This window comes from Diceros bicornis, chromosome 4 (assembly GCF_020826845.1).
Source record: "Diceros bicornis minor isolate mBicDic1 chromosome 4, mDicBic1.mat.cur, whole genome shotgun sequence".
Lineage (NCBI taxonomy): Eukaryota > Metazoa > Chordata > Mammalia > Perissodactyla > Rhinocerotidae > Diceros > Diceros bicornis.
Window position 1 is genome coordinate 1993991 of NC_080743.1, and position 21953 is coordinate 2015943.

At 43.0% G+C, this 21953-nt stretch overlaps 2 protein-coding genes across 7 annotated transcripts in view; one reads left to right on the forward strand and one right to left on the reverse strand.

The window, feature by feature from the left end:
* The first annotated feature begins 7124 nt into the window (after positions 1-7124).
* USP1 (ubiquitin specific peptidase 1) lies at positions 7125-18038 on the forward strand. 2 transcript variants are annotated; one of them, XM_058538185.1, is made up of 9 exons: positions 7125-7634; positions 9272-9510; positions 10779-10899; positions 11470-11574; positions 12205-12365; positions 13455-14143; positions 15094-15264; positions 15951-16152; positions 16957-18038. In XM_058538185.1, exons 2-9 carry the CDS (start codon positions 9341-9343, stop codon positions 17687-17689), a joined length of 2352 nt encoding a protein of 783 aa, XP_058394168.1. In that variant the 5' UTR covers positions 7125-7634; positions 9272-9340; the 3' UTR covers positions 17690-18038. The 2 variants fall into 2 exon arrangements, with proteins under 2 accessions (XP_058394168.1, XP_058394169.1); XM_058538186.1 differs by lacking the exon at positions 7125-7634 and adding an exon at positions 8724-8911.
* Positions 18039-21123: 3085 nt separating this feature from the next.
* The window catches only part of DOCK7 (dedicator of cytokinesis 7), a 185707-nt gene continuing 184877 nt past the window's right edge, over positions 21124-21953 (reverse strand). For all 5 annotated transcript variants that reach the window (XM_058538191.1, XM_058538190.1, XM_058538189.1 and 2 more), the window contains one exon: positions 21124-21580. In XM_058538191.1, the coding sequence (XP_058394174.1) occupies positions 21538-21580 (43 nt within the window). In that variant the 3' untranslated portion in view covers positions 21124-21537. The remainder of the gene's footprint in view (positions 21581-21953) is intronic.

Consider the following 21953-nt stretch of genomic DNA (forward strand, 5'->3'; position numbering starts at 1 on the left):
TTCCTGATTTTCCAGTGAGCCACTATCTATTGACTCCCCAACACGGAAGACAAGGATTTAGCCTTCTTTTGAACACTCCTCCACACTGCCACCACTCATCTATACTTCCCGTCCTTTAATCCTCCTGCCATAGTTATCACATAATTCGCTGATCCCGCCCCATCAGCAGGATGTCGTTGACGTAACCGAGTAGCGTGATGCTCTGCAGGATTTCCAGAAGGTCCGGATCTCTCCGGGCTATTTTACGACAGAGGGCAGGAATGTTAACACAGCCCTGGCCAAACTGTAAATGTGTACTTCTGTCCGTTCCACGGGAACACCGTTTCTGACCCCATCTTTTTGTTGTTGTTGTTTTGTGAGGAAGACTAGCCCTGAGCTAACATCCGATGCCCATCCTCTTCTTTTTTCTGAGGAAGATCGGCCCTGAGCTAACACCTGCCAATCCTCGTCTTTTTGCTGAGGAATATTGGCCCTGGGCTAACATCCGTGCCCATCCTCCTCTACTTTATATGGGACGCCGCCACAGCATGGCTTGACAAGCGGTGCGTGGGTGCGCGCCTGGGATCCGAACCTGCGAACCCCGGGCCCCTGAAGCAGAGCGCGCACGCCTGACTGCTGCACCACCAGGCTGGCCCCTGACCCTTTCTTACTAGTGGGATAGAAAAGAATGCATTCACCAAATCAATGACGTACCAAGTACCTGAGGCTGCATTAACCTACTCTAGCAGATATACCGCATCTGGCACAGCAGCTGCCATCGGGTCTACTAATTGGTGAGCTTGCAGTAATCTACTGTCATCCTTCAGGTCCCCTCTATTTTTTGCAGAGCCACATGGCGAGTTAAATGGAACTACGATGGGAAGCAGCACCTCTGTATCCTTTAAATTCATGAGTGGTACTAATTTCTGGCCCCCTACCCCCCAAGATACAGTATTGTTTTGATTTCCAGCGCTGTGTTTGGCTGGGGAGTGGAGACAACCTGAGGCTTGCACGTGGCCTTCTGCACTATGATAGCTTTTACTCCCCCGGCAAAGGTCCCAATGAGTTTGTACCAATTGCCAAATAGGTCAATCTCATTAAACATCTGGGGACTGGGGAAATGACCACTGGGTGGGGCCACAGACCCAATGGACCCACTCTGAGCTGGACCTTGCCGTGACCCCATTTATTAACTGGCCTCCCTAGGCCCGCTTCTCACAGAGGGCCATGATGATGCTTCTGCTCTCTGGATAGCAATGGCAACTCAGACTGTGTCCAACAGTCCTTGAAATGTCTGGGTATTCCCACTTCCCCAAAGTACAACTACCCAAGTAAGTGACCAGAGACACTTCGGGACTGGACTGGGGAAATCATTCCCATTTACACTTGTTGAAGCGTAGCAGGGTCCTGCCTCCTGGGGACCTCTTCAACCAATGGGCTCCAGGTCTATCAACTGGCTCAGGTGTGGAAACTGATTAAGGAATAATGACTTTATTGGGTGACAGACCTTAGCGTCCTGGTCATCTACCCTTGATTTTTTTCTGCTGATATAAATAGGACCTTTGTTGGCTGCCTCTATTTTGCCGCTAAGGAGACCATGTTCTGTTAACGCTTCCATGACTGTGTGGGTCAGGTCCACGCTGTGATAATTGTAGCTCCCTGGCTTCTCATAGTTGAGCACTGCCACCTGGCCTCTGTTGTTTGGGGTCCTGTCATCCCCATTGCTATCAGCGAGCCCAGTGCTGGGAGGCCTCTGCTGCCTTCAGCCATGACTTGCAGAACTGCATTTTTAGGTGATGCTCGCACCCTTTGCACCTACGCCTTCCTTATGGCCTCGGTAATAGTGTGTCTTCCCTCGGGCCGTCCTTTAGAACATAACTATCATAACCTTCCAGCTGTGCATGGTACGTCCATTCCAGCACACCCTCTTTCCTGAGCCTTGTTATCCCTCTGGTGCCACCTGCCTGCCCTAGCACTTCTAGTATTCCAGCTTCATTCCGTGAGGGTCATTGTTTTCTTCACCCTTCTAGGAGCCATCATAGAGTGAGTTCGCACCAACTCCTGGGGTCCTCACCAGAATGTTAAATCCTGTATTTCGGGGGAGTGCTCCCACATCAACAGAATTCTCCCTATCCAATTTTATGTTCTGGCCTCCTTGATCAAGCACTCTCTGAATCCAGGCCCATGCAAACTCCCCAAGCTCCTGGTGGTACATGCTGGCTAGGTCTTGCACCTTCTTTGGGGAATAGTCCTTGACCTCCATCATCAGGCACAGCACCTCCCAACTGGGTTATGCCATGACGTAACCCTAATTACAGGCCCAGTGGCCAGAAAGCTGGTGGAGGGGGTGTGGCTGCTAGGGGAGAGAACATGTTGCCTTCGTTAGAAGCCTCTGCACAATCTTCCAGCATGGGAAAGTGAAGCTCTTAGTGGGGAGGGGCGAGCCACACTGCAGGCATCCAAGGGGCCCGAGGAATCAAACTCTTCAGGAGCACCACCCAGATGTCCCCTCCATGTCTCAGAATGCTAGATCTTCTCAACCATGGCCCTCACTTTGGCACAAAAACCTGCCATTTGGGGCAGAGTGTCTTTCAACCACTCTGAAGCTCTGGTCTTGGTGCTCGGCGTTCTCCCTCTCCCTGCTGATGAGAGCTTCTGTGAGCGACAGAGGTGCTCTGGCTTTCACACCTGACCAGCAGTTGCCTATCACCCACCCTCAGCTGTTCATTATTCTTCTGTAACCAGTGGCGCTCAGCAATAGCCATCCAATTCTATTCCCTTATCGCTGTTACTGCCACACATCTCAAGAGCCTGATACATCACAACTCTAGTGTTCCCTCCCACCCGGCACACCATCTGAATCGGACCACCACCTCGTGCCAGGGGCTGTCGGTGCCTCACCTACAGCCAGCCAGGTGGCCCATAATCCAGCTCCCAGCTTATGCCCGCTTTCTCCAACCAACCCCGGTACCAGCTGTGGCAGGGAGGGTTTTCAGGAAGCAGACGCTGGAACAGAGCATACAAGATGAGGAAGGGAGAGGAAGCAGGACTGCGCAGAGAACGAAGTCAAATTCCAGCACAGGTCCAACAAGGCTTTGGCCGACTGCCCAGGAGCTCTGGAGTGAACACAGCATATCGGAGGCGCCCGGTGGCAGGCCAGAGCGGCTGAGCCTTTATATCCCAGGCTTGCTGAATCACCCGGTGTAGGCTTCCCTGGACAGGCATGACCTTGGGCAAGACCCTGAGGAGCTGACAGCTGGAGGCACACCCTGCAGCTTGGGAACAAGTCCTTCCCTGAAGGGTGATCTGGGCAGCACATCTCCATATCTGCTACTAGGGAAACAGAAATAGCCAGCACATTCTCTTTCCCAAAAAACCAAAAGACCTACTTAGTCCTTTTTTTATCTTCTGCTCCCCCAGCTAGGCAAATCTTTTAATCAGGTAAGGGGAAGCATAGCAGAGAATGCTATCTGCCCCCTAATATCCGTTCTATCTTTCTTCCTTGACGACCTCTAATTGGACATATGGGGACCCAGAATCAAGTTAACAGTCTGTTAACAAAATGACCTCGCTCTGACCCATGGGTTATAAGCAAGAATGGGGTTCACAACTTCCAGGAAGTATCCTTAAAGGGAGGCGGCGTGATCTTTTTCCTTTTCTCTTTCCTGCTTATTAGAATGTAGACATGATGGCTGGAACTTAAGCAGCCATACTGGACCATAAGGTAGAAGCTACTTGTTGAGAATGGAGGTAGTAATTAGGTCCCTGATGGTCACGGAATCACTATACTCATCTAGACTCCTATCTCTGCACTCTATGTGACAAATAAATGTTCATCTCGGCTAAGGACACTTAAAAAAATATTCTGCTTCTCATAAATCAACCTATTCCTATCTGATGCAGAACTTGATCCCTATAAATTTGTGCTGCATATAACACAACCTTAAAAGAAATGTGGTCGTGGCTTAGTGGAAGCATTTGGGCAGTGGGTGGTAAGGACTCAGATATGGCAAGATGGAAAACTGGTGACCCTTGTTGTCCAGCGGCAAGGTATTTGTGGCATGAAGGGAAATAATTGGAAAAATTTATAAACTTGGTATTTGGTGGCTTTTTCTTGCCACTTTTAGCAAAGTTCTATGAGAGATGAACTCAGGCCAGAGCTAGCTGATCTGCAAGTAAGGATGGAAAGGAATACAGCTTTGCTAAGAGGGGAACTCTGTCTGTAATCTAAGTGGATGAAGAATCCCATAATCTGGAGCCTTAAATGGCTGAAAAAACCCAGCTACTTCTACACCTCTAAATTGAAGCACGCAGAAACAGCATCTGTGAACAAAAGCCTTGGAAGGAAATACGCCTGACACGCAGCCACACACGGCTGAGAAATACGGAGTAAGAATGCTGCCAGCCTGTTAGACCCCTTGTGCAGACGCCCCCAAGTGAGCGGTCATCACGAGTGAGGTAGCAGCACACAGATGCCAGGAAATGAAAGGTCAGGTCTTTGGGCTTAAAGACTGTATTTGGTCAAGACTGTAGCCCTAACTTCCCCCACACAGAACTGAGCGAAAGCAAAGGATCAGAAACCTTTTAACTTTTTGCATGAATTACGTTGCCGGAGACACAGCAAGCCTGACATGCATCCCTGTGCTACCGCTGCTGCTGCGCCCAGCCGTGTGGAGCTGGTTATTTCTGAAGCAGCACAAGCAGGAGTCTCAGTGCCCCGCCACTGGGCCCGTGGCCCTGACAGGCAGGACGCAGCACACGCATCGTGCGGGTGTAGATCGCAGTGGGTGGAGCGTGCAGCTTTCTGACGGTCGTGGTTTCCTGGGCACTGCCGGAACAGCATAGTTCAGAAGTCATCATTTCCTGATCGCAGAAGGGTCACTGCTCCCTTGGTGGCCTCATTCCTGAAAATCGAATCTTAGGTCTATTTAATCCACATTCCTAACTAAGCATTCACTACTCTTCATGCCGATACCAAGGGAATGGTTTCTATTCTCTGTAACTGAACCTCAACTGACACTATAAATCGTACAGGAAGAATAGCAGCTGCAGACAACAGGATCTCAACTGAGACAGGAAAGCTAGAATAGGAAACTAGAATTGGTTACCTGTCCTGGCAGAGTCTGAAAACGGCAATGACTCTGCTAGGACTACAGAAGAAGACACTCCAGTCCGTGGTACACAATGGCAAACTCGGGGACTGACTATCATTATATTTCTAATTCTGCCCTTGTCTGTTTGGGGTATCAACACTGTACTGGTCTCAAAATAAGCTTTCTATTTTGCTCTCAAATAGGAATTATCAATCCCTTGAAAGTATGGTAAAAAAACGAGTTTTGAGCCTATTTTACCAAATGATAGCAGGATTTTCTCTTTAGGCAGCTTACAGATCGCTGTGCGTGTCATGGTGTGATCAGGAGCTTTATAAGTCTCACTCTTACAATGGGTATTTGGCATGGATATTGATTCTAAGATGGACAAATTAAGGAGCAGTTATTTGGATTTATGATTCGTGGCTTGACAAGGCAAGAGGTCTCAATGCCCTGCAGACTCTGGAGCATAAATATTATCACTCTACGTGATTTCTTACAGTCTCATGATTTTACACACCATTTCATGACTCCCCAATTTACATCCCCTGATCTAAATTCTCCACTGAGCTTGAAACTTGCTATCTCCTGGCTCCACGTCACTATTTGCATGTGAAATAGGCATCTCAATCTTAATGTCTAAAAACAACAGCCCCTCCCACCAAAGCCACGACTACCCCAGTGTTCCCCATTTTAGCAAGGACCAACTGCTACCCAGGTGCTTTGGTAAAAGAAAAAAAAATCCTTGTCATTTTTATCTTTTTTTCTACAATCCATCAGCAGGTCCTGTTGGGTCTATTTAAAACACATTCTGAATCCCACCAGTTTCCAACATTTCCCCTGCTGCCACCTCATTCCAAGCCACCATGATTTAGTCCGTGGGTGGCACTTTTTAAGGTCCACAGTCTACCCACCACAGCAGCCACTTGACAACTATCACTCTCTACCTCAAAGCCACCCAGGACTCCCATCTCTCTCCCCGCCGCATTCTCAACGGCACATTCTCACTCCTAGCTCACCGCGCCCCGTGCCCCGCGCACCTAGACCTCCTGCCCCAGTACGCGCACACCTAGACCCCCGTGCCCCCGAACCTAGACCCCGGGCCCCGGGACGCGCGCACCTAGACCTCCTGCCCCGGGACGCGCACACCTAGAACCCGTACCCTGGGCCCCGCGCACCTAGACCCCGGGCCCCGGGACGCGCGCACCTAGCTCACGGGAGCCCCAGCACCAGGCCTGCTCCTCCCAAAGCCGAGCGTCGAGCGTGAGGACGTGGCCGGACCATCCGCTCGGACGCCACGAGCCGCTGCGCTCCTGAGCCCCGCTCCGGTGCGCCCGGGGGAGCGGCGCGGCCTGGGGGACGCGGGTATCTGAGGGGGCGCGCTCCCCGCGCTCCGACGTGTGACCGCGGCCAAGCGCTGCCTGCACGCTCCGCCCCCGCGGGCGGCGGACGCACGCCCTCTCGCCGCGTCCCCGGCCTCGGGGACGCCCGGCCCCAGCGGGCGCCGCGAGCGCGGACCGGACGGCGCTCTGAGGAGAGCGGCCCCGGCGCCCATGTCCGCGCCGGCGGGGACGGGGACACGATGAGGGCGGAGGCGGGGGCCCCGCCCTGCGGTGCTCGGCCGGCAGCGTGCCCGTTTTTACGTGTGGCCCCGCGGCGCGAGCTCCTAGGAAAGCGCGAGCGCCCGGCGGCGTGCCGCCGTCCTCCCAGTCTCGCCCCGCAGCCCCGCCCACGAGCGGACGAGAAAGGGGCGGGGCCAACGGCGAAGGCCTCACCCGGAAGCGGGACTGAACGCCGGCAGCGAAAGCGCGCCCTCGAGCGCCAATGAGAGCTGGAAGAGGGGAAGCGCGCCCGTCCTTTCCCCTCTTGTTATTGGCTGGACTTCCTTCCCCGCCACCCAATTGGCTTCCGCCTCGTTACTTCTGATTGGCTCCTACCAGGCAGGGGGGCCGGGCTTGGGGGCTCGTCACCACGGATTGGTGGATTTGAGCGCCGGGCGGCTCCTCCCGAGCGAGCGGCCCGGCCCAGCGTGCCTCTGTCCCGTCTCCCGACCCGTACGCCGTCCTCGCCTCGCGCGCACGAATGGTTAAAGTGGAAGAAAAACAGCGCAGGGCGTGAGCTCGAGCCCGCCCGCACGGCCGGAGCGGCGGCGCGCCCTCGGAGGACCCGCGGCTGCCCGCGGCGCTGCCTGCGCGGCGCGGTGGCGCGGAGCCCGGGGGCGGCCGGGGGAGCGCGGCGTCCCCCTCGGCCCCGCCGTCCGCGCGTGCCCGGGGCGCGATTGGCGGGCGCGGGGCGGCCCCGGCGTCCGGCGTGGGCGCGGCGCGGGCGGCGGAGCCGGCGCGCGGGCAGGCCGCCCCTCGGGGCGCGGCGGGGGCGGCGGCGCGGGGTCCTGACGGAGGAAAACGCGCCAAGTTCCCGTCGGCGGGGCGCGGACCCGGGACCCGGCGGCGGCGGTGGCGGCCGGGATGTAGGCGGCCCGAGCGGCCTCCCGTGCGCACGGTGCGGCCGGCCTCCCGGTCGGGCTCCCCGCGGACCCCGCCGCGCACCTGCGTGGGCCGCGCCCAGGTGAGGGCCCGGGGTCCCCGGCGGGCGCTCGGGCGTCCCGGCCGGCGCTGCTCGCCGTCGCCGCGGCTGTCCTGGAAGTTCGCGGGACGCCACGTGTGGGCGCGCGCCGTGGGCCCCGGAGCGGGCTGTGCGGTAACGCCTCGGGCCGGGCGGCGCGGCCGAGGAGCCGCGGCGGGCGGGCGGGCGGGGCGGCGGGCCGTGCTGGGGCGGCCCCTGCTTCCGGGGAGCGGGGCGGCGAGGAGGGGCGGCGGCCGGCCGTCTGGGCTGCTGGGTCGCCCCCGCGTGCCCGTTCCGCTGCCGTCCGCGGACGACCCCGTTCCCGTCGTCGTGAGGCGGCCGCGCGCACGCTGGGCCCCGGCACCGCGGGCCGGGCCGCCGCCCGCACTCGCGGAGGGAGGGCGTCGGTCAGCGCGCCGCTGCCCCGAGCCGAGCCCGGGTCGCGCGTGCCCCGGGCGGCGGCCCTTCGGGCGGCTCTGCGTCCGCCGAGCTTGGGGCTCTGAGTGAGCCGCTGGTGAAACGCCGCTCGGCTCGTTGGCCCCGACTTCCTAACGGAAGAATAGCAGCGCGGTGTAGAATAACTACCGCCGAGACTGCCATTTTTTCCCTCCGTCCAGAAGTTTCTTACTCTAAAGCAGGAAAGAAAGGTTGCAACAGGCAAACTAAATTATCTTTTTCTCTATTCAAAGCAATATATTTTTTTAAATCTGTAGTTTAAAGAAATGTTTGGAAAATCAGTGTATTGTGGTTTCTAGTGCATATGCACAAAGTGCAGCAGTTTTTTACACCGCCATCCCAGCTGACGCTTTACTACTTTCCACTCAAGTTTTTAGGTACCACTGAACACCAGATCTGTGTCTTTTTTGTATGCAAGTTACACTTTGAAGTTTTTAGAGATTTCATTTCATGTATTCATATTATCAAGGAGGAAAGGTCTAGAAGGAGGACTTTCAGCACTCCTTTGATTTCCCATTCATTTGTCTGTCTCCACCTCCTACTTTATTATTTTTTGTGAGGAAGATCAGCCGTGAGCTCACATCCAATGCCAATCCTCCTCCTCTTTTTTTTTTGCTGAGGAAGACTGGCCCTGGGCTAACATCCGTGCCCATCTTCCTCCACTTTGTATGGGACGCTGCCACAGCATGGCCTGACAAGCGCTGTCTCTCTGTGCGCCTGGGATCTGAACCTGTGAACCCCCGGCCGCTGCAGCGGAGCACAAGAACTTAACTGCCTGCACCACCGGGCGGGCCCCTGCACCTCCTACTTTAGAATTAGCGATGGTACTTGCTTGTTAATATTTTCTGAATGAATTAATTATAATAAAAGTTGAGTTTTTACTAAATACTACTACTTTATTGCAGGTTTACAAAAATGGGGTATTTTGTGATGTGACCCTTAATCTAATAGGCTAATCAAAGTTCAGTATCTGATATTTTTTGTTGTTTAAGAAAGTTAAAGACAAAGGGCAAGCTCCTTCATTTAAGCAGTAAACATTGAGTGCCTATTACTGCCAGGCACTAAGTTTTCAAACATGAAGATCTAGTTAGTAACATTCGTTGGTAAATTTGTTTTCAATATTGATTTTTTTGCCTACAGCTGATAACTGAAAACTAATGAAAGGTCTTCTCTGTGATTAACAGATATGATTGTTGATTACAACATCCCTGCATAAATTAATTCTTGTCAACTCCTTGGGATTTGAAGAGAAGATGCCTGGTGTCATACCCAGTGAGAGTAATGGGCTTTCAAGAGGAAGTCCCTCAAAGAAAAACAGACTTTCCTTGAAGTTTTTTCAGAAAAAGGAAACTAAGAGAGCCTTGGATTTCACAGATTCTCAAGAAAATGAAGAAAAAGCTTCTGAATATAGAGGATCTGAAATGTATGTATCTAACTTTATTTCTGTACGTTTTAGACTCCGCATCAGTCAAGAAACCGTGGACTTGGATTGGTATCTCTAGACACTGACCTGATAGTCCACAGAGACAAGGAGAGAGCACACGCTAGTGTGACCGGTCTAGCAGTGTGCAGCAGAAACAGCAGAACTGTGCTTCCCCACGGGCATCTCACCCATGACGTGAACTCAGTTCCATTGGGCTCAGCCAGTTAGACTAACCTGGAGAAATATTTATTGACTAGAGTTACTTTTCAGTTTAAACTTGATTGTAGTGCAACACATTTTGTGTAAGGGTGAAGAAATAGGTGATGTTTTTTGGTTCAGAAGACTTGACAGTTACCTGAGATGTTTAAGCTTTGTAGTCATACCTAGTATATGAATTACCAGACCTGTTGGGGTGTACAATTGCAAATTATATTTAAAATAAAAATAAGAAATGCTTTTGATGCAAATAAATCCTTCGGTGACTGAAAAGAAGTCAGAACCAAACGGAGTTTTTTATGCCACCCATAGTTGGGTCTCTTTGGAGTTTCCACTAGCTGCCTGTTCAGCAGATAGGCACTCTGCTGTGCGACTCAAGTGGATGAGGTCCCACGTGTAATCTCCTAATATTTACCAGTAGTCAGTTTAGGAGATGGTGTGTGAGCCTTTTGCTGACCCGCATTCATGCCTGTAAACACTTGGAGGAGCTGGCGTAATAGCTAGCAGCTGTAAAATAAATAAAAATGCTGTGAGGACCTACTGTTTGTTAAAGAGGTAAAAGGATTGTAAACGTGAACAATTCATTTTTGAGGGACAGCTGTATAATTCTCTTCATAGACTCTCTTTCCTCTTAACCTTTTATTAACAGAATCTGACTTAGTGCAGCCTCTCCCAGATATTGTCAGTCAGGTTATTTCCAGGTTTCTATTCAGAGTTAACTACTTAATTAAAATGTCTTGTTGGCTTTACAAATCACAATACCAGTTCCTCAATTTTCTGCTCTCTAAAATGGGATTAGCAGCCTCTTGATGGACTTGTTTTGAGGCTTGTTGAGTGTAATAATGTTTTTAAAGTGCTTGTAAAACTTCTGTTCTGGGTGTATAGCAATTTTTGTACCTGTACAGATTTCTTAAAATGTCATCTGAATAAAATCCATATACTTTTCAGATCATATAACTTTTGGGAAAAGACGAAATCTAAAGAAGTAATATTTCCATTTTGTTTCTTTAAATATTACTTTATTATACCTCTCTCCCCTCTATACTTAATAGTGATCAAGTTGTTCCTGCAGCACAGTCCTCACCTATAAACTGTGAGAAGAGGGAGAACTTGTTACCATTTGTGGGACTGAATAATCTCGGCAACACTTGTTATCTTAATAGTATACTTCAGGTAAATTGACAATTTTCCTATATAATGAAACTTGAGTAGGCAAAGAATGATGTAACATTTAGTGTTTCTGAGAATTTCAGATTATTGGAGGATTTTAATTGTCCATACTGCCTTTGCCTTTGTAAGTAAACCAGAATGGGCTAAAATAATGATTCTAAGTTGCATGTTAAAACTTCCTTTGGGGTAAAAGAAAGTAATATATTAAATAAAATTGGGATAGCAAAATTGAGTAGATCTTGGTTAAGTGGAAAATGCCAAACCTTTAGTTTTTCTGCCCAATTCCTGGTGTCCTGGTGATATGTCTTTAAACCCTTGGAACTATATCTGTTTTATGTTGTACCCTTATAACCATAAGTCTTAGCAGTGTCTGCTCAGGCTCAGTGCTATGCTGCCAGTGAGGGAAGACTGAGCAACTATGATGAAATAGAGGACAATTTTTGACACCAATCTTAATCTCAGAATTTTAAGTGATGCACATTTAAAAGTGCTTTACAAAAAGCATGATAGTGTTTTAATGATTTTAGGTATATTGTTGTTTGTTCAGTAAACACTCAGTCTCACTTTTTATAGGTATTATATTTTTGTCCGGGTTTTAAATCTGGAGTGAAGCACTTATTTAATATTATTTCAAGGAAGAAAGAAGCCCTAAAAGATGAAGCCAATCAAAAAGATAAGGTAAAAAATAAAAGAACAGAAAATAATATAAAAAGTATATTAAGTTAATAGAAATTCACTTGCTTAGAAATGAAAAAGTAATACATACACAGAGTATTTGGGAGGAGGATGACAAAGTTTATTTCTCTGTTAACCAACTATAACTGAGAATTGAATTTCTCAGTATCTTATGTTGTCAGAAAGGCAGTTATTTTTCATTCTTGCAAGGTAGCTAACTATATTATCCCCATTTACAGTGTGTCTTTTCCAGTCCTCCAATATATTGTTGGCCAATCAACACTGTCATTTGTATACCACCATCACAATTTATCATACCTTTCTATCATCTGTTATTTATCTATTGTTTTCAAATTGACTCATTTTTAAAATAAGGTTAAATGTCAGGAAACCTTTGACTTACGTAATTAGAAAACCATTATCATCCACATAATAGAAAGTAATCAAAAAATACTCTTATTAAATGTTTTAAAAAGTTTATTGGTACATCTCCACAAAATTAGTGTTATAATAAAATTAAATTTAGAAAAGCTAGTATTTGTCTAGTGAGACAAAGACAAGAAGGTGGAAGACAAACCCATTAATTTGTTCATAAATAAAGATATTGGTTGTGTGTTTTTTATTTCTTAACAGGGAAATTGCAAAGAAGATTCTTTGGCAAGTTATGAACTAATATGCAGTTTACAGTCCTTGATCATTTCAGTTGAACAGCTTCAGGCTAGTTTTCTCTTAAATCCAGAGAAATATACTGATGAACTTGCTACTCAGCCAAGGCGACTGCTTAACACACTCAGGTATAGCCTCTAATACAGTTTCAGGATTCTAGCTTAGCTCCTTATTGCTCTCTTTGGAGGAGAGTGAATGTGAACAAATGGGAGGATGAAGGGCACGGAAGATGGAAACTACAGAGCTACAGTCCTTAATAGCCCCGAGGCTCCAAAAACGAGACACAGTTTCATCCGTTTGGTACTAAATTCAATAAATCTGAATTTGTATGAGGCTATTTATAGTCTTTATTCCTATTTATCTGTAATGTGAATATTCATATGCTTTTCTATAGAAATTGAAATGTGTTTAATTATGAGATACTGCCCCATATCATGTTGGTGATAAATATTTATGTGCCACATTGAAAATTTCTGAATTCCTAAACACATTTGGGCCTAAGGATTTCCGATTAGGAGTCATAGGTCTATATTCAAAATATATTATGCATAAAAAATGTAAATTCCAAATATTCTATTTTTGTTGTATGTGCTTAGAAGATAACTTAGTTAACTGGATTGGATTTCTTTGTAGTATTGTCTTAAAAAAATGAAACTTTATCCTATGTATAAAATAGCCTTATCCAAAATACTATAGGGTAAGTCTTTAAAAAATTATGTAATCATTTAGTTTAGGAATGACCCAGATATAATACATTGCTATATGTTTGTTAAGAAGCAGTTGAGCATAGTGGCCAAGAGCAGGTTTGAACCCTGGCTTTGCATCTCTGTGACCTTGGGCAAGTTACCTGACCTGTAAATAGTGGCGATAACAGTACTTACCTCATAGGGTTATTGTGAGAATTATGTTATACATAGATTATAAAAAGCATTTTGAATAAAACCTGGTACATGGTAAACACTGTATATGTAATTAGCTGATAGTAACAATAATATATTTACAAGAGGATGAAAGTCTTTGTGATAATGAAAATGAGGTAAAATTTGTTTTTACTTTTTGTTACAAGTTTAGGTAAGAAGTTTCAAATTAGCTGAATAAATGTTTTTAGATTTTTAAAATAATTTGATATCCCTGTAAATGAATTCATTTATATATAGAAAGTTTTTGTATTATATCTTCAAAACTACAATACATGAAATGGGAATTTTTATTTATAGGGAACTCAACCCTATGTATGAAGGATATCTACAGCATGATGCACAGGAAGTATTACAGTGTATTTTGGGAAACATTCAAGAAACATGCCAGCTTCTAAAAAAAGAAGAAGTAAAAAATGTGGCAGAATTATCTACTAAGGTAGAAGAAAAACCTCATCAGAAAGAGGAAATGAGTGGTATTAACAGCATAGAGATGAACAACATGAGGCATTCTGATGACCGTAAAGAAAAACTCCCAAAAGGAAATGGGAAAAGAAAAAGTGACATGGAATTTGGTAACCTGAAGAAAAAAGTTAAAGTATCCAAGGAACACCAGTCATTAGAAGAGAACCAGAGACAAACCAGATCAAAAAGAAAAGCTACAGGTGATATGTTAGAGATTCCTCCTAAAATGATCCCCAAGTACGTTTCTGAAAGTGAGAGTACAAGGCCCTCACAGAAGAAATCAAGAGTTAAAATAAATTGGTTAAAGCCTGCAACTAAGCAACCTAGCATTCTTTCTAAATTCTGTAGTCTGGGGAAAATAACAACAAACCAAGGATCCAAAGAACAATCTAAAGAAAATGAATATCTTGAAGAGGACTTGGGGAAGGGTGAAAATGATAACACAACTAATGGTTGTGGACTTGCATCTCCAGAGAATGATGTTAAGTCCGTTAATGTTAATGAAGTTAAGCCCATAAATAAAGGTCAGTATAATTTATTCTTAGACATTGATAGGTGGGAGGATTAACAGCTCTAGAACTGGAATTTTCTCTTAGATACATCTACAATATAAATCTGGTCAAGTTTTGTTTAAGAGGAAATTAACACTGAGTGTCAACTCTGGTGTTTCAAGCTATGTGCTTAGATGAATTTTGTGTGTGTGTATAAATCTCATTAATCTTAAGGTAATGTTTTATGGTTTATAAACTAGGGGAGTTCAGTACATTTTAATGGAAAGAGAATAAATATTTTACCCCCTTAACATATGCAGTATTTGACATAAACTCATGAAAGAAATTTCATTTAGTGAAATGCAATTTTAAAGTAGAGAAGTAGTTATACCTGAATTGGATTTCTATCCAGTTTTGTCCACATCTACAGATCTCAGGGAAGACGTGTAGTATTGACGTGGTTAATGGTTTTACCAAAAGTATCCTTAACTTGGGGTTATTCTTTAGGGAGTGTCTTTGGGAAGGGAGTTAAGACACAACTGTGACTCTCTTCTTTTTTTAGAGACAACAGTAATTCATACTCAGAACTGTCTTTACAGGGAATTTATACTTTGTGAATAAGGCATCTCTTAATAAGCAAGTTGAGATATGAAAATCAGCCTTTTATTCATGATATACTTTATTTTTTATTTTTTTAAAGATTTTTATTTTTTCCTCCCCAAAGCCCCAGTAGATAGTTGTATGTCACAGCTGCACATCCTTGTAGTTGCTGTATGTGGGACATGGCCTCAGCATGGCCGGAGAAGCGGTGCGTCGGTGCGTGCCTGGGATCCGAACCCGGGCCGCCAGCAGCGGAGCGAGAGCACTTAACTGCTAAGCCACGGGGCTGGCCCACATGCTATACTTTAAAAGGAATATTGGTTATTTGGGCTATGCTGAGAAACTAATCTTTATAGACTTACATTTTCCTTTTTTTGTTTTAGGCACAGAGCAAATTGGTTTTGAGCTAGTAGAGAAATTATTTCAAGGTCAGCTGGTATTAAGAACTCGTTGCTTAGAATGTGAAAGTTTAACAGAAAGAAGAGAAGATTTTCAAGACATTAGTGTACCAGTACAAGAAGATGAGCTTTCCAAAGTAGAGGAGAGTTCTGAAAGTAAGCAAAATTGGCATCTTGTATGGACCATGGAGTAATTATTGTTTTCTTCGACAAAATAGTGGAGTCTAATAGTAGCTTGTATAATTATTGAGAAAAAAAGCTGGCTTTTAGTGTCTTTGGTATAATAAAATCTTTCTCCTTACACACTTGTTAATAGTTAGCATTTGGAAAATTGTGGCATCTATTTTGATGTATAGAGTATGTTATAATGGGAAAATGAAATGCTTTAATAAGTTAAATTTTGAGAATCTGAATCTTAGAGCTACTAAGGGTTTTTTTGTTAATACAATATTTGAGCCACTGTCTTGTCTAGTATAAACCACAAAAAGTATGGAAATGTCATGGGAAATGGTCATGAGACTGATTTACCTGTTTGGATATTGGCATTGGCTATTAAATATAAACTAAAGTCTGTCTTACACTGAGTCAGAGACTAGGTTGATCTTGATTTTGCTGTCCTTATCACCTAAGTATTTTTTTGGCTGACCAAATATAAATAAAAGATATGTACGCTGTTGAGGATGAACTTATGAGATTTTTCTGAAACTAAAGGAAATCTCTTCATTTATTTGGGAGGGATTAGTCAATTGAAATTAAATGCTAATTTTGAACAAGGAACTCTGTGGTTTAATTTTTAAATGTCAGAGATTTTTATTTGTGAGTGAAAGGATTCTCTTCTGTAGTTTCTCCAGAGCCAAAAACAGAAATGAAGACTCTGAGATGGGCAATTTCACAGTTTGCTTCAGTGGAGAGGATTGTAGGAGAAGATAAATATTTTTGTGAAAATTGCCATCATTATACTGAAGCCGAACGAAGTCTTTTGTTTGACAAAATGCCTGAAGTCATAACTATTCATTTGAAGTGCTTTGCTGCTAGTGGCTTAGAGTGAGTATTATAAATAAAAGCTATATGTAGAAAATGAGCTGCTATATAAGTTTTGTTCAGAATACTTTAATAGTAACAAAATAGTATAATATAAACTATTGAAATGTATAAAAATTGCCTTAGAAAAGTTCATTTTAAGGTAAGCCAGGAAATCAAACTAGTCTTTGAACAACTTGAGAGATTCTTCTATAGTTGAAAATTGAAATATCTAAAAGCTATTAAAAAATGCTAAGTACAGCAATGCCAGTTACATTTTGGATAGTCTGACCTATTCTGACACGTGTACATAATGTCATTGTAGATTTTATTCCTTTCTATAATAGTCAATTGTTTGAAATTACCATGAGGGATTCCCAGTAGCTCTCCATACACCTTATTATGCCAGAAGATGCCATGTAGTCCTTTCTTTGCTACAATACTACCTTATTTATTTTTGTCTCCAAATCTTGGTAGACAGACTTCACATTAAAGTGAATTACTAAAATGTAAAGGATTTTGAAATTTAGTGTTTTTTAAATGCCATTTATTTTATTTTTTTGCCATTTTTTTAATGCACACAATTAGGAAAATAGAGGGGGAATGCCATGTATCTGTCACAGAAACACCTGAATATTAGCACTTTTTTCAATGTTTTCTTTGTGTCAATGTAAATATTACACAAAATTAGGGTCTGTCTTGTTTTTATTCTTTTGTGTTTATTATAAGTACTAAATATTAAGGGTTCATTCAGGCTTTTACTTGGTTTCACATTGGTTGTAAATATATAAAGTTGGAATCACAGAAAACTTTTTTTTTCTTCCAAAGGTTTGATTGTTATGGTGGTGGACTTTCCAAGATCAACACTCCTTTACTGACACCTCTCAAATTGTCACTAGAAGAATGGAGCACAAAGCCAACCAACGACAGCTATGGATTGTTTGCGGTTGTGATGCATAGTGGCATTACAATTAGCAGTGGGCATTACACTGCTTCTGTTAAAGTCACTGACCTTAACAGTTTAGAACTAGATAAGGGAAATTTTGTGGTCGACCAAATGTGTGAAATAGGTAAGCCAGAACCATCGAATGAGGAGGAAGCAAGGGCTGTGGTCGAAAATTATGCTGATGAAGTGTCAACTAGAGTTGGTGGAAATACACAGCCAAGTAAAGTTTTGAACAAAAAAAATGTAGAAGCTATTGGACTTCTTGGAGGACAAAAGAGCAAAGCAGATTATGAGCTATACAACAAAGCATCTAATCCTGATAAAGCTGCCAGTACAGCATTTGCTGAAAATAGAAATTCTGAGACTAACAATACTAATGGGACCCATGAATCTGATAGAAACAAGGAATCCAGTGACCAAACAGGCATTAACATGAGTGGATTTGAGAACAGAATTTCATATGTAGTGCAAAGCTTAAAGGAGTATGAGGGGAAGTGGTTGCTTTTTGATGATTCCGAAGTGAAAGTCACTGAAGAGAAGGACTTTTTGAATTCTCTTTCCCCTTCTACATCTCCTACATCTACGCCTTACTTGCTATTTTATAAGAAATTATAGAGTGAGTGTATTTTCCTTGTGTATATATTAAACAGACATTGGTAAAGTTGATTACATTAAAGAGTCTTTAGCTTATCTTTTGAAGCCATTGTATATTATTGGTCTCTCTAGGTTTTTATAAAATAGTGAAATTTGAATTATCGAAAACCATGTTAATTTTTAGAATTCATTTTCCTCAGTAGAGACTAGTGATGCATTAGCTTCTGGGAACAAGCTTCTATAGGTTCTTAATTGAATTATCCAAAATGGAAGCATTTCAACACTTTTGAATTTACACCTATCTTTTGTGTTTGCTTTTAAAATAAAGTGCTTGTATTTGTATCTCCATATTTTGGGGTAATCTACAAGATGTTTATAGGTCTTGTGGTTTTTTAGCTAGAAGCAGAATCTCATTTCAGTACATTTAGTTTTAAAAAGTCATGAAGCCACATCTTGGATGGGCTGTATTAGAGGCACAAGGTCTGGAATATGTGTATTCACAGTGTTGAACATTTTGTGCCTTGAATCACTTTGAAGAGTCTCAGAAAACCTGGACAGTCAGTCCCCTTCTGTCTTCACAAGAATTTTATATGTATTTATGAAGATGATTCTGTACTCTAGTAAATCTTTTTAGGCGTGGACTAATTTGTATCTCTTCATAGTCATACTCTGCACGATTTGTATATAGTACATCAAATTTAGAGGTATGACCTTAAATTTAACTTTTTTTAAAAACTGGGAGGTCAATAAAATTTAAACTGCTTAACTATGCAAATGCTCAAACTTTTTTATTTGCATATTTTTATGATAAATATAGCTGGGTTCTCTTAATAGAATGTGTGTATGTCTAATATATATATATACACACACACATTATACATACACCTCCCTAGAAGAGAAAAAACATGCATAATTTCCTTTAATAATACTCAATATTTTCTGACAGTTGAAGGTGAAGAAATTTTCAGAGAGAAATTGTGCTTAGTCCACCCAAGTTGTCACGCTTAAAAGAAGTTTACAGTAAAAAGGGTCACATCCTGGTTGTCCTTTAAAGTAGACATATAACTGGAATCCAAAACTGGAGAACTTAGATGATGCTTTGGGCACACACAAAAATTTGGTTAAATTTTCATTTTAAATATAGTATATTAAATTGGTAAATGATCAATTATCTTATGACTTGTTAAAAAGGACATCCTTGGTATTAAGAATATTAGAAATAATTCTAAAGAATATCTAAATGCTATTGAAATAACTGTTATACCCCATTTTAACAAATAAAAGTACCTGTTGACTAATAAATTAGTTACAGTTAAATAATGTCTTTCATTTTTCCACAAGGTAGTGTGACATAAAAAGTCATGGTTCTCACCTCTTTCTACATTCAGAATCACTAATGGAACTTTTAAAAAGAAACAGCCCTGGGGGCCGGCCCGGTGGCGCAAGCGGTTAAGTGCGCGCGCTCCGCCGCTGCGGCGGCCCGGGGTTCGCTGGTTCGGATCCCGGGCGCGCACCGATGCACTGCTTGGTAAGCCATGCTGTGGCGGCGTCCCATATAAAGTGGAGGAAGATGGGCACCGATGTTAGCCCAGGGCCGTCTTCCTCAGCAAAAAAAAAAAGAGGAGGATTGGCGGATGTTAGCTCAGGGCTGATCTCCTCACAAAAAAAAGAAAAAGAAACAGCCCTGAACACTACCCATAAGCTTCTGATGGAGTAGTTCTAGGATGGAGCCTGGGCTTCTAATACTCAAGAGGCCATCAAGTTAACTACTAATATAGATTCCTGATAGGAGAAAGTTTTAAGAAAATTGAAGTACGTGGGAAGTTAGGAAGTGTTCAGTATCATCCAATGTTTTATTTTAAGAGTAAGAGCCTCTTCTGACTCAAGTCAGAAGGTAATTAGTATTGCATGATAATTAAGTCGTATAAACCTTAAAGTTCATGATATTGTCATTGAGATTTGTGTGAAACAATCCAAACTCTTAGATAAGTGTAACCTAATGAGAAATGACCTAGGGATTACTTAATATTCTCTTCCTCATGTCTACCTCCCCACTCCCCTCCCCCAAAGAGAAAAGAGTATAAATGTTACCTGTTTTTTGATTTAATGAGTTTCCATTCTTGACTCCTTGCCTTTCCTTATTGTTCAGCTGCATTCTCTGTCCCTTCAGTTCACCCCTTTTGGTCCAACACTGTAGACTCATCTGAAAAACTTGTTTGTGATTCAGTCTTTGAATAGATGTAGATAAGAGGAATTTGAGGTAATATTGCCTGTCATAGGTAGGCTGAAGGGGGGATGTCAGCCATCGCCTCTGCTCTCAGGAGAATCGGGCATTCTTGAGATCTTGTTTTCAACATCAACTACAGAATGAAGGCACTGTATTGAATTTGATCAGTTCTTACGTGATTCATGTAACTGGTCAGTAGATCAAAGGGACAGATTATAAATGATGCCTTTCTGTAAGCTATAATACTACCCAAAGAAAAAGCATTGCTCAAAACACTTCCAGAAATCATTAATATGCAATTTCTCAGAAAAACTTCACAACTAATTGAAATATATTTTCAAAAACTTTTTTGCAATAGTTTTCATATAAAGTTATAAATTTTAAATTAGTTATTTTTTTTAATAATTTATTCCCCCCCCCCCAAAGCCCCAGTAGATAGTTATATGTCATAGCTGCACATCCTTCTAGTTGCTGTATGTGGGACGCGGCCTCAGCATGGCCGGAGAAGCGGTGCGTCAGTGCGCGCCCGGGATCCGAACCCGGGCCGCCAGCAGCAGAGCACGTGCACTTCACTGCTAAGCCACGAGGCCGGCCCTTAAATTAGTTCTTAAAACAGCTAATTTCTTTTTAAGTGTACTTTGTAAAATCTATACAGGTGTCAAAAAATAACTAAAACTTCTCATTCAACTAGTAGATTGAAACACCAGTTTAGTTTTTATGGTGATGTAAGATAGCTTTAAAGCAGATTTCTAATTTACCAGTTTAGATACCTAAAAAAACTGATGAAATGACTGGCTTGTTTAATTTGAAACATAGGAATCATTCATTTTAGTTGTTCAGAGTTGTGATATTCATACTACCATCATTGGTGTACTAAGGTTGGAGTCAAAGATGAAGCTATTGTCACTGGTATTAGTTATCCCAGTATTTAATCATTTATAAACACAAGTTTTATCAGGTAAAGTTATTTCTGCAATTTATTCTAATTCTCTTTTTGGATGTCTAAATGAAAAATAGCTTAGAAACCAGCGTTAAGACTTCACAAACCAGTTAGTATATCTCACCCATTTAATTTATTCACTTATTTAATGTGGGCTCTTCTTTGGGCCCATAAAGTGACTGTCAATCTTGATTTTCATTTTGCTAGTGTTGGAACTAGTTCTGGAATCAACTCTAACTTATTGTCTGCCTTTTTCAATAAAGAAAAATTTTTGAAGTCTCAGTAAAATTAGTGTAAACATTCACATATTTAATAGTACCTTTAAAATAAGCATTACTACATTTAAAATGGTTCCAAGATGAATCTATAAATGGTAATATAAATTAAAAGATACAAACTTAAAGTAAATAAATTTAACATTAGCCATGGTATAAATAATGGTAAATGTATAGTGTACCTTTGAGTCATTAAAATGTCTTAAAAAAAAGATAACAGCATATTACCAGAACATTAGAAACCATAGCCATGATTCTCAAAGTTCAGCAATCTACATTTGATATTGTTTTGGCCACTGCATTCTTCAATGAGTAAATTAATGCTATAACTTCCAGAATTAAGTCCCAAGTCTTATTTTTCAACAGATCTTAACTTCTTTTTACACTCAATGGCTCTTTTCAAATGAATAAAACAAATGCGTTTATTTTAGAGATCCATTTTGCGCAGGCTCATTCGACTGAAGGAATCTCTGGGGAGAAAAGGAAACGATAGAATTATAAAGTAAACAATTTTTACATACTCCTTTAAAATATGTTTTATGTACTTTTTTCAGCCAGAGTTATCTCAAAGTTTTGCCACCAAAAACGTAACTTTAAAACTGTTTCGCCACCAAAGTTCTTTTTTTTTTTATAATTAACTTTTTATTTTTATTTATTTATTTTTTTGTGAGGAAGATCAGCCCTGAGCTAACATCCATGCTAATCCTCCTCTTTTTGAGGAGGATGGCCGGCTCTGAGCTAACATCTATTGCCAAACCTCCTTTTTTTCCCCCAAAGCCCCAGGAGACAGTTGTATGTCAGAGTTGCACATCCTTCTAGTTGCTGTATGTGGGACGCGGCCTC